This window comes from Centroberyx gerrardi, chromosome 10 (genome assembly GCF_048128805.1).
Source record: "Centroberyx gerrardi isolate f3 chromosome 10, fCenGer3.hap1.cur.20231027, whole genome shotgun sequence".
NCBI classification, from domain to species: domain Eukaryota; kingdom Metazoa; phylum Chordata; class Actinopteri; order Beryciformes; family Berycidae; genus Centroberyx; species Centroberyx gerrardi.
Window position 1 is genome coordinate 10,198,797 of NC_136006.1, and position 13,146 is coordinate 10,211,942.

Sequence of the window (13,146 nt, forward strand, 5' to 3'; positions counted from 1 at the left end):
AGTGCTTAGCAAACGTTTTCTTTACTTTTTATTGAGAGCAAAGTTTAAGTTATGTACATCTTTGAACACAGCATCAACATATTTTTCGTTGCATTGCGATAAGAGCAAAAACAGGCACATACAAAATGACATTGGCTTGACGCCTTAGCAGTGGTGGACTTGAGAAGCTGCATCAGAGGATGTCAACACGGGCAAAGGACTGGTCTGTGCCCAGGTTGTTCTCCACAAACACCTCGTACTTGCCCGCATCGGACAGCTTTGCATTTTTGATGGTCAAGATTGTGTTGGTGTCTCCGATGTCGTAGAATACCCTGGAAGACAATTACCATATATTAGATAATCTGAATCCCCAACACACTCAGTGCAAGAGATGAATGCAGCTGTTTTCTGTCTGCATTGGAAACAGCCTTACCTGTTATCCTCCTCAATGTCATCGCCATCTTTGAGCCAGCCAACATCTGGAGGAGGCTCTCCACTTATCTCAGCCTTGAGCACCACTGTTGTCCCTCTCTTGACCTTGATGTTGTCTGGGCCTTTGGAAACCTTAGCAGGGACTAGGAGAACATGAGGCAAAATCTCTCTGTTAGCCATGTGATAGAGGAGAGGATGGAGAACTCTACACACTGCATCCAATGCTGCCATCGTGTTTCGAACAGCATACGTTTCGACTTTAGGTCTTTGTCAGGTATTGTTGAAGACCTAAAATTGAAGCTGTTTAGTATATGATGGGAGCATTGGAAGCAGAATGGGACATTCCTCATTTTATCCTCCATGAGTAACTACACTGATAGCTGCTAAGTTGTTCTTATGGAGATGCATGTATGTCTTCTCTTGTCACTTCCTAAGCCATTCTTACTCATGTATACAAATTTCTACGATGTAAAGGTTCTCTAAGGTTGACTAAAACAACAAGGTGACTCAACCTGCTTAAAGGAGCTGCCACTCCACCTTAATTTATTTTGTCTGTATTGTTTTCGGTGGAGAGTTTTAATGTCTCATGGTCTAAATGCTGTTTCAGGGACCCTTGCACCCCACAAAGAAGCATTTCTTGGGGAGACACTGCTCAGCACTAGAGAAACACAATAGAAGTAAGATTTGGCACTAGATGTCGGGACAGTTCTGATGAGATTTCTAACACTGGCAAACATTTGCAAACATTAGCACTAGCCACCAGCCAAATGTGGGGTAATTTTGTAGCTGTCTTTTCTATTCTTCTTCATCTGCCAAGAAATTAAAGTGGCTGGTGAAAATCTGAATGGCCAACTGACAAACATGAGTTTAAAGAAAGAAGGTATCAAGCAAACTACACCCACAACTAACAGTCTGTACACACCCTCCACTAGAATACAAGCAGATCCAGCTGTCTGTCCAAACGGGTTCTTGATGGTAACAGTGTATTTCCCCAGGTCAGCCAGCACCCCATCGCGGACCACGAGCGCCACAAAATCTGGGTCTTCAAAAACATAGCGGTACTTGGGGCCGTCCTTCAGCTCTTTGCCGTCCTTGGACCAGACAATGAAGGGATCCGGGAAAGCGCTGACCCTACACTCCAGCTTTGCAGCGCTGCCCTCCAGGAGAACCACATCTTTGAGCTCCTGCAGGATCTTGGGAGGGCCTTTCTCCCGCAGCTCTTTACGCGATCTATGAGGCAAACACAATAATGAAAGCAATACAGGCCACAAATATTTCATACATGACTGGTAAACCTGCACTGAATGTTCACCATCTGATTTATTTGCTTTTCTACAGCAATTCTTAACATATTTTGGGCTCAAACTGCATTTGAATTGACGTCAGCAGAGATTGAACATTCTCTAAGGTACCTGTGGCCCCGATATGAAGCCTGGATGCGAATAGCAGCCTCCTGGACCTGAGGATCGTTGATGTTCAGAGTGCACCCAGGAGGGGGTGCAGCCTTAGCTTTGGACATCTGCAGTGGTCAGAGCAGGATGTTACCAGTTATAAGGAAAATAAGATCAGGAAAAATGACTGACTTTAATCTCAGAAATTCTGTGTTTGTTCTCAGAGTATTACCCCCCTCCCCCCAGCTGCGGTAAAAAAAAAACACATTATCCTAATGGCCGTAATACGCTGTACAAAGTGACCACTGCAAGTCAGGAGGTTTCCAGTTATGAGGAACATGGACAAAAGTTATGTAGATCAACTCATACGCAAATACATTACCTTACTTACTTCACTAATTTTGTCCAGTCTTAACTTAATGTCACATATCTTACCCTGAAGATCCTCCTGGAGATCCACACCAGTCAGCAGGCTTGAGACACTTCAGGCTTTATATCTCGAGGTCAGGAGGAGCCTTCTTGGTCCTCAAGGACCCAAGGCAGAAGAGGCATCACCTCCCACATTCCTTCTCCTTCTTTGGACCTTCGTATTAGGAAATACTCAGCATGACCAGGCTGATTGAAGATGCGCAGCAAATGCTACAGACAGAGATGTTTGCCCAACCTTATATAGCCTGCACATCAAATACTCCCGAGAATGCTTAGAGCAGTTAATAGTTTTGTTAGTGGTTGTTTAAATGCCAGTTGGAAAAGATTGAAATGTGAGTGGTCCCGGGTGGAAATGCACACACACTCACACACACACACACACACACAGACACACACACACACACACACAGGTGGCGGTCTAAAGGGACACGCGCAGGGAGGGGTCACAGCCCAAATTGACCAGGCTCCATGACTGTAGCATGAAGTCATGGACCAATTGTGATCCTCAATTTGAGTGGAAACATTAAGTCATGCCCTTGCTCTTTTTATGTCCATCAGCTACTAGCAGCAGAGAGCAAATAATGATTACTAACTTTACATTCATAACAAATACAAGTTTAGGTAATATAAAAATGTCCTTTCTGCAATAAAAAGACATGGTGAAGTCATGTGACACAGATTGGGCTTAATTTGCAAGTCAACTTTTCATGCGCGGGTTTCATCCAAGAACAAAACGCTACATCATATTCATGTTTTTGTGTCATATTTCCTTTATTATTCATAGCCTTAACAGCTGTCATGCCTATTCCATGCCAGATTCAGAGGTTTCACAGAACAAAATAGCAGAAGCTGCAACAAATACAATCACTCAATAAATAAACAAATGCAAACACACAAAAAGCAATCAAATTCATATAATCAAAATAAAGAACTAGTCATTCATTTAACAAACTATTTTCTTTTTGGGTCTAATATCCATCACATGAGGCACTGCAATACATTCCACAAAATATTGTATAGGATTTTGATACAAAATGTGGAGCTTTTGTCATCTTTTGCATTAAAAACCCTGCTGTCAGTTTACAAATAGTTGCGATAAAGGTTCATATGATTAAAGAACAGAATTAATACATTGCAGAGGCATTTAGCGTTGTTATGCAACATTGTATTCTCATGCTTATCTCGCCTGTTCTCATTCAAGTTTAATCTCCTTTTTTGATTAAGGACAATGATTGAGCCAAGAAAGACAAATAACTCTGCAGAAATCAATGGCAGTGATTATGCAACAATAGCATTAGAATATATAGAATTAGTAAAATAATTTCATTGAATTACCAACAACTCCTATCCGTTAATACAAGGATTAAAACAACTCATGATTTTATGCATAATGCAGCTTTATGGGATGTCACTCAAGCAGACAGATCAGTGTCATGCCTTGACAGTTGCTTCAAAATTAAATCCACAGCTGAGGAGAATCAGATAAATTACACCTTATGCGTTATGTTTGTAAATCCCGACTTGAAATCGATACATATAACACCAAAATTATCAAAAATCTGAAATTTGTGCAAATGTTTCACATGCCGATCTTAAAATTGGATTTGCCCTTGGCTGGCAAAGCTATATAAAAGCAACAATACAACTTATCTACACTATCAAATTCCCTTGAATACTGAGTTAATACTGGATGTAACAAATGACCAATGTATCATTTTAATGTAATGTATAATAGCCAATGTAATGTATAATATCATTCTTAACAATTACATTTTTACCCATCCCTTTTTTATTTGTCGAAAAAAAAAAAGTCTCTGAACTATCTGCTATTTAACAAACTTTGTTCTTTGTTCTATCTAAAAATCAAATAATACAAACTCTTCTCCAAAGCAGTAGCTGTGACAGATCAACATCCTCTCTAACTTAATGGTAGAGTAGGCTGTTTTTTTTTAATGCTAACTAATGCTAACTCTAAGGGCACTTGTGAGGCACCCAAATTTCACCAATGGGTTTCTAGAGTGATTTACTTTACCTTGGAAACCCTAAATGATCTCATATCTTACTCAGGTAAATGTCCACGTGCAACTTGACTCCTTAACTCAGAGATGAGTGTAAATATCCCTGCATGGCTAATCAAACTGGCACCTTTACACTGGGCTGGGTGGATGATAATAGGACTTTCTAAGCTGAGTTGGAAGCTAATGTGTTGGTTGTTGGCGTGGTTTTGTGGTGAAGGCAACTCCCTGAAAGTGCCTGCCAAGTGCCAACACCCCGACAGTCTCACATGCAGCCACCGACGCTGTCCTCATCGTCGCTTTGAGCAAACGCATTTCGAATGGAGAAACTCTCTGAAGACGATGATCCGATAATACAAAGTCAAAAAAAAAAAGAAAGAAAAAAATCTGCCTTTGAAAATTACCCTCCCGTTTGGGAACATTAGAGCAAAACATTTTGCATTGATCAAGTGTCCTATTCTAATAGCCCTTGTAGATAATTCACCATTATATCTTTACACTCAAATATATAGATTTTTATTTTTTTAAAAGCCCATTCCGGAACCGCTACAATTTTGACAATTGTTTGAGGTGCTATGACAATATAAAAACTCAGGTAGCACAATTTACACCGCTCTAAGGTTGTAGATTTCTGTTTATATTGAAAAATATTTAGCATTCTAGGTTGTAGTCCTTGATCATGGACTTGCACAAAATTAGACATCATAGAATGGACTTCCATACTCAATTAACATTACTGATGGTCGTTTGGCTGGTACTCTTTGGGAACCATGGAGCGTTTGATAATGAGATTCAGATTGTAGATGTGTTACAATGGCAAAGGCATCATTTGTCTTAAAATTTAATGAGAATTGTGTTGAGCAGTCCTTGTTTTGGAGTCTTAATGCATTACAGAGCCATCTATGGCTTTGATGCATTTTTTCTCACATGAAACAATTTTCTTGACAACATCAGAATTCAATAACAGCCATTTTAGGCCTATTGATGGTGGGTTACCACAATATACCAGAATGTGTCCTCGCCATTCAGTTTAGAGATGACAGTAAGAAAGAAAGTAATTAATTTATCCAAAGTGTATGCAAAGGTACAAACATTGAGGTACTAACTTTGAGACGACATTCTGCCTTATATGAACAAGGTCCACCATATAAAGAAATGCAATCATGCTCTGGTAACATTGCAACATTTCCCTCAGGCTTGAAAGCTTTCTTTCAGATTTTCTTATAAAACCAGTATGGCCTTTCAAAAAAAACAAAGAAGTGAGGTCTTTGTAGATCAGAGCCAATGCTGGTTTCTTGTGTTTTTGTGTCCTCTACCAACCAAGACCAACAACTCACACCTGAAGGGGACGGCCCCTACCTCTTGGCCCAAAGTCTCGTCTCTCTCTGAGCCCGTGCCCCCCCTTAAGGTCCTGCCAACTTGTGTTCAGGAGCCTGTTTTCACTGGGTGACAGGTGTGGTGGGGGAGGTTGGCATATTTGGCATGATGGGGCTCGTGGGGGTTTGTGGCGAACTCTGGTAGGACCGTAGGAGAACTTTGTGCTTGGTGGCCACCTCCTCTCGCCTGTGCTGCTGGTCGGCCAGGAATTCCTTGAGACGGGTTGTGGTGAAGGTGAGAGTCTGCCTACGAAGGCGCATCAGGTAGGCATCTTGGAGCCAGGAGTTATTGAAGCAGTCCTTGATGGATGGACGGGCCCTGGGGAAGAGCACAATGTCAAGACCCAAATATTTTCAGGCAATGATTGCAGTGGATTCCTGTTTCGCTTCTTCTACATGCACATACAAATGCCCTATACAGTTCTATCATCAGTATATTCTAATGTATCTGCATGTAAGTGCAAAGAATTTATTATTAGAGGAGTCAGCTTGCCAAGTTAAATAAGGATTCTTAAAAAATAAAATGAACTTTATATTTTCTGACATAAAAAGTGCTGCCTACTAATTGAATAATTGATCAGTTTGTATAAAGTAAACAACATTTTCTGTGGTTGTAAAATCAGGTCTCCACTTCAAAGTTAATGATAGATGATCAACCAGTAAATATAAAAATGATCAAAACATACAAATGTATATAGACAAATAATCTTATAATTTAAAACATGGCGATCCAAGCCAGAAACTGTGTGCTATATGGGCATTACACATTGTGAGCAAAGACTCATGTTCAGACTCATGTTCAGTTTACCAAGGGTAGCTACAGAGGATCTTCTTGAGGAACAGAGAGGCACTTTGGGACACATTCTGGTAGAGTTTAGAGAGGTCGAACTTTGCTGCATGGATCCTGGCTTCAGTCTCCTGAGGATCGTTCTCCAGGAAAGGCGACCTCCCGCTCAACCTGGAATATCAGGGAGAATTTAGAAATACAACAATGTCAACGATGTAGATTTCTTGAACCATATGCGTAATGCACACTAAAATAAATACACAATAATAATTTGATCACATAAAAGACATGTGTCTAGACTGGTTCATGAAATTAGAACAGTATTTTTTGGAATAATAATAAACATTTCTAATAAGACAACAGCAGTAAGCCTGATGTCAGCACCATATAAACTCTGAACATCAAAGAACTGAAGAGCACTACATTTCCTATATGATATAAAAAGGCATCCATGCAAATGCAGCTCACAATTCTTCAATCTTCTTACTTTACCTAAAGAATACTGTAAGATTTCTATTTAAAGAGGACTTACTGGGTGGAAACTGTGAAAGCTACAGTACTCACATGATGAAAGTCAATACGCCTATGCTCCAGATGTCAGCTGGAGGGCCCACCACATCCCCTTTCAACATCTCCGGAGCTAGAAGGAGAAGACAGGAAGATGAATGACACATCAACGCACAACGCACAATCTCTATTCATCCCACGCAGAACTATAATTATGTCCAGAGATAGTCTTTAGCACTAGACAACCTATAGTTTATGACTTAACTGCATTTGACATGTGTCATTACGTGTTGCTGTTTAAAATGCTTTCTGTGATGTGTGAATGAACAGTTTTAGTTAGTTTAGTTTATTACCCTCAAGAGGACATTCTTTTTCACAGCCAGTGCACGCAGTAAACATAACACAGTTCCACACCCATTAACAAAATAGTTACAAAAGAGATCCACAACAAACAGCAACAGTTTGACAGAGGGTCAACAAAAGCAAAGATCAATAAAGAAGAATTTATTTTATTTATATTCTTTTGATTTTGAAATGTTTCTGTGTGCTCATGTCTCACTTGTAAAATAGATCTCCATCTTAGTGGTTTATCTCAATAAATAAAGGATTATTTCACATTTTCACACATAACGCATACTTAAATGTACAATAAGTAAGAGTTTTAGTTGAAAACTGAGATGCAAACTGAGAAACAAGGATACACAGTGTCATAGATGCAAAGCAGTCTATACAGTATTGACAGGAGGCGAGTGAAGGATCCTGGTTCAGTGTGTTGTCTGTAGACATTGCCATGCCTCCTAACGGCCACTAGGGGTCAGATAGGCTAACCGTGAAGATGTCAGTGAGTGAGTTACTTTGCACGTCTATGAGTTGCTTCGAATCTGAAAAGTAAACTCAATCCCTGTACTCAGTGTCCAAGGCAATAAGATTCTTGTCCTGATGAAGACCTTACAGTCAAAATGCATTGGCTCTCAGCCATGAAAATAAAGGCTTTTGAATTTAAAGTTTTTAGTCTCTTCCCTCACTGGATTTAGAGTGCCTTTGACTTTGTGTATACAGCTTTTACAGTTTTTTTTTTACAGTATACGGTTTACTTTTTCCTCTCTGGAGGTTTTCAATCTTAGAGCTAGTATCTCAGTTTTCTACAGGTTTGATTCCTGTTTCAATAAGCACCTGTAAACTAACAGACTTGACTACTTTTTCTTAATCCACAAGAGCACCAATCCAATTGTTACTTCTGTCTGCTTCTCTGAATAAGAGTTTTTACTTTCCCATAGCACAAAATGACCATAACATATCTGCAGGGGTTTGTTAGGGTTCTTGATCAATACCAACAACTCAACGATTACTTTGCCAGGTGCTGAGTTTCTGGCTTTCAAAAGTCACTTTCAAAAGTCACTTTCAGAACCGCAGTCTGGTTTGGAGCTCCCCTCTCCACCCCCAACCCTCCTTCCCCCGTACAGTATTTTGCATTGTGATATATTACCTCTTCACTAGATCTCTCTGTTGGATCCCTGTTTTAATTAGCTAGCTTACTTGTCTGTACTGTGAAAATGTGACTTCAGAGTGCAGTTAGCTGTCTAAATTGCTTCCAGTGTAAATTCCAGTGTGTTAATCCTTTTACTGGCTATCCTCAAGATCATAATTTCTTCACAGAATAGGACTCGGATTGAACTGTGCGTCTTAATCTCTATGATTCCCAACAGGTTGTGAAAATCAGGACTCTTACACATGTACTCCAGTGTTCCAATAGGAGGGCTGAACTGCTTGAGGAAGAGAGGGTTGAAGTTCTGGGCACTGCCAAAGTCAATGATCTTGATGACATTCATGTAGGTGACGATGATGTTCTCTGGCTTGATGTCCAGGTGGAGGATGCGTCGGGTGTGGAGGTAGTCCAGCCCCTGGAGGATCTGGACAATGTAGGCCACCACGTCATCCTCCGAGTAGCGGAATCTGAGCGACACAAGAGAAGAGCAGGTTGTGTTTGTTAAAGGATCCCAGACAGAATATTTTAAAGGCATTTACTCATACTGACTCTAATTAATATTGTAAAAATGAATGATCTCTTCTGTCCATCTATACAGTGGCAAATTTAATCTTTTCACTTCATCTACCTTCATTCTTTGCTGACGGAAAATAAGATGAAACCATTATACTGAGACAACAGCTTGAGATTAAATTTTTTTATACGTTAAAACTTGACAAAAACGTAAAGTAAATCTGTGACATTTTGACTCAAATAAATGTCTATTTTGCTACTCTCTATCGCCAATTGATATAACACAATAGTGATTCAACCTATACCCAGTTCATTAAAGCTTTTACATTTTTTATGTTCTAAACACCCAGTGTTGGGTAGGTTGTAGTTCAGGAAGTGATGGTTTTACATTTCCTGCAGCAGCAACAATTTGTTTGGAATTAATAGAAGAAGAACTCAGTAGTTAGCATTAACCCCCAATACCCACTATAACTGAACAGACAAAGAGAAGCTCAGAAACTACCGACAGAAACTTCATTAAAAGAAAATCTAAAGGAAAAATATGTTTTAGTACTGGCTGGGAAGTGCAGTGCAAAAACACCAAAACACCAAAAAAGGTATTTTCCGTTATCCTCTCATTCAGTATAACAGGAAACCAGGTAAGGCATTCACATTAGGTGAGTGCCAATTTATTACAGGAAGTATGGTTGTTTGCCTCTACCTGTCTATGAGGCTGTAGAGCAGCTCCTTCCCACTGCAGCACTCAGAGATGAGCACCAGGTAACGCGGTGTGACGTAGGCCTCATGCAGAGCCATGATCTTGTCATGGTGAAGCGACTTGAGGATATCGTACTCCTGCAGCACCGACTGCTTGTTGTCCCCCTCGTATGGTACGATCTTAGCCATGAACAGGTTGCCTGTGGCGTTCTCCCGGCACTCCCGGATCACGCCAAACCGACCTCTGTGTGATGAGGAATAAGTGAAGGGCTCCTTTACAAAATGCTGTAAATCCAATAAATGGGAAAACAGGGTGGAGAGTGCTTTATTTTGAAATATCTACTTTGGAAAATCTAAAGTAGAGGGTGCTCTTTGGTGCGGGGTCAATACATCAGAGAGGAAACTTAAAAGTCTGTAATCCAGTGGAGTGTTCAATGAACAGGGTTAGAAACTTACAAAATTCAAACACGTTTTAGCCTTGTTCTTCATCAGAACATTCAGAGTATCAAACAATTCCCTGCTCTCATAGATTTAAGGCTTTTTAATGTATTCATGAAGAGTGCCATTGATTTGCTTTCCTTTCTGATGTTATAAATTCATTTTGTCAACCAAGGATGTAAGTTACCTGCTATGCTTTCAAAAAAGTACCATCATTCTTTAGAAGCCTTTAAATGCTTTACCTTGTTTTCAAGCTACGCAGTTGCCAAGTACTTCACATTTCAGTTTTGCTTGTATGAATTATATATATTTTACTGCTATTCCATTGGCAATCAATACCTGGCTTTCTCATCCATGAAGGTGTAAGGTTTCTGGGGAACTCCCTGGCGCAGAGATCCCTCTCCGGGCTTCCCCAAGGGTGTTCTGCGTCCCGAAGGTGTGGCCCGCCCTGATGGGGTGACCCGTCCGGATGGGGTACCGCGGCTGTCCCCTCCCTGCACCACTGGTGTCAAGCTAGACACCAGCACCACGGGCGGGGAGACAACAGGAGTGGCAGAGGGGGCGCTGGTTGCCGGGGTGGGGGCAGCTGGGGAAGGGGGCGTGACACGAGTTGACGCGGCCGGAATGTACATCGGCACAGATGAAATAGGTTTCCCGATGACGGGGGCAGGTGGCACCGCGGGCGAAGGGGGAGTCTTGGTCATGGGGGGGACAATATTGATAGGACTCTGAGGTTTAGGCAGGACAACAGGGGGAAGTGCCAGCTTGGTTTGGGGTTTACCAACACTGATGTTAAGGGTGGTCTTGGCTTTGGCTGGCGCGGCTTGGACTGCTGCGGTGGGCTGGACGGGAGCTTGGTGGGAGGGGGCTGCGCTAACAGGCACAGGGGCAACAGGTGGGCTAGCAACAGTTTGCACAGCGGGTTTGATGGGTGTTGGAGAAACAGATTTAGCCACCGATACAGGAGGAGGGGAAGCTGAGGTGGTGGGAGGACCAGGTTGGGCAGATGACGATGCGGGTGTTTTACTAGCAACAGGTTTAATGGGGGGCACGGTCATGGATGACATCATCACCACAGGGGGAGCAGGAGCAGCAGCAGGGACAGTCTTGACCACCACAGGAGCACTGGATTTAGCTGGTTCTATTGAGGGACAAGGAGAAGGAGGATACATCTCATGGACTTGATAAATGAAGAAGTCAATACATGGAACATCATACAGATCTACAGTTACTGTATGCTACACTCTTAAAACATGTATCATTTTCAACATGTTGCCCAGTGGTGCTGAACAGTTTGGGTGTAGAAACTGTAAAACTTTATCAATCTTATGAACAAATTTCAAGGACATGCATCAGTGTGGTGACAACAAGTAAACTGAAAATACCTTAATGTATATTTGACTCAGCTGAAATAAATATATAGTTCCAGTAGATTTCCTTTTTGATGATACATACCTGAAGCATCCAGGCATACTATCTCTGAGAGGTTACTGTAGGGGCCTTGGCCGGCTTTATTGACGCATGCCACCCTGAACCTGAAGGAGCCCCCTGCTGGCAAGTCGACCACATTGTAATAACAGTCTGCCACTCCTGTCGCCACGATTAACCAGTTATTCTCACCTAGGGAGGAAAAAAGGGCCAGTGTGTCCATGTTACAACATAGGCTACATAGGTCATCACTGAAAGTTTACATGCTCCTTTAGTTGACATTCATTACCTTTGGGTCTATGTAACCCATTCAAAACCCCAAGTAAAATATGATCCATAGGGGACTGAAATCTGAAAAAAAACAGCTGTGGACACCTGACAAAAGTGTCATTTGTCCTTACTAAAATAAACCATAAAACATTAATCATTGTTAGTGAACTGACCCTCTGCTCTCCTCTCCAGAGAGTATGTGCAGGGGGCCATGGTGTCTGAGGGCCTCCACAGCACCAGAGCTGTGTTGTTATACTTCTGAGGAATCTCAGGGGTCCCAGGACGATTGGGCAGACCTGTGACAGTAAAGAGGTGTTAACAATATTAACGCACGCTATCGTATCTAATCACTAATACAGTAACTATGTCCATCATCTGTTCTTCTCTGGCTCTTACTTGCCCTTTAGTTTGCTCTCTGCTCATCATTTCTCTCCTCTTCCACCTCTCTCTTCCATCTCTCTCTCTCTCTCTCAATCTTTTTCCGTCTTTCTCTCTCTCTCTCTCTCTCTCTCTCTCCCCTCCTCTTTCTTGTGTATGAGGACAGGATTGGTGGGGTATGCCACATACAGTATGACAATACACTGATAGCTAGTTTAGCCACTCATATGAGTGTATTTAAAAGTCAATTTAGAATCATCTTCGGTGATGCACAACTGACAGTATATGAATTGTCCTAATATGGTTTGCTGCTCCTCATAGATTAACATAAAAGCTAGGAATTATTTGCAAATACTTTTTGACCCAGGTCTGCTTACGAGCAAGAGAGATTGTGCAGGAGCTGGTGATAGCGGCCAGGGGGTTTGTGGCCACACATTCATAGAGCCCTGCGTCCTTCTTGGTGGTTTGCATGATCATCAGTAGCTGCCGGCCATCGGGGCAGGAGATCATGTTCATCCTGGCATCAATCTCCAGGGGCTTCTTATCTGAGGAAACCCAAGTGAAAAAACAACTTCCCCTGAAAAAACGATCTTTTGCTCAGAGACAGGATAATGACATCATATTTTTGCTTTATATTGTTTATGACAAATAATGTAGAAAAAGAGTGTTGAGTTGACTTGTCTTTCAGAGAACAACAGACAGATAAAAAGTATTAGACGTTATTAGAAGTAAACCGCACACATAAATCCTGGTGTAAACATTTTCTACCCCTGTTTTACAGCCATCATTTTTGATACAATGCTCTTCTGTTTTGGAAAGCTTACAAGTTAGTGATAATGACTCACTTCACATACATGCTTACTCTCCAATACAGCTACAACCATACTGTTTACCACGCTGCTTGAATGTGCATAGCTATTAAATGTTTCATGTGGATAGTGTACTGTTTATTGCACTGTCCATTTGCACTGTATGTAAGGTTATTTTATCCTTGCACTGCATGTCAGTATGTAGTGTAATA

General features: G+C 41.4%; 2 protein-coding genes across 2 annotated transcripts in view; both read right to left on the minus strand.

Annotated features, from left to right (window-relative positions):
- Positions 1-172: 172 nt before the first annotated feature.
- LOC139910499 (SPEG neighbor protein-like) lies at positions 173-1,930 on the minus strand. The gene is made up of 4 exons (XM_071897802.2): positions 1,824-1,930; positions 1,334-1,641; positions 413-554; positions 173-311 (listed from the first exon to the last, which is right to left on the minus strand). Exons 1-4 carry the CDS (start codon positions 1,928-1,930, stop codon positions 173-175), a joined length of 696 nt encoding a protein of 231 aa, XP_071753903.1.
- A 3,585-nt stretch (positions 1,931-5,515) lies between these two features.
- Positions 5,516-13,146, minus strand: part of spegb (striated muscle enriched protein kinase b) — a 40,560-nt gene continuing 32,929 nt past the window's right edge. The window contains exons 33-41 of the mRNA XM_071897832.2: positions 12,503-12,670; positions 11,921-12,043; positions 11,505-11,669; positions 10,389-11,190; positions 9,616-9,855; positions 8,646-8,869; positions 6,974-7,049; positions 6,431-6,580; positions 5,516-5,941 (exon numbers count right to left, since the gene is read on the minus strand). Coding sequence (XP_071753933.2) covers positions 5,686-5,941; positions 6,431-6,580; positions 6,974-7,049; positions 8,646-8,869; positions 9,616-9,855; positions 10,389-11,190; positions 11,505-11,669; positions 11,921-12,043; positions 12,503-12,670 — 2,204 coding nt within the window. The 3' untranslated portion in view covers positions 5,516-5,685. The remainder of the gene's footprint in view (positions 5,942-6,430; positions 6,581-6,973; positions 7,050-8,645; positions 8,870-9,615; positions 9,856-10,388; positions 11,191-11,504; positions 11,670-11,920; positions 12,044-12,502; positions 12,671-13,146) is intronic.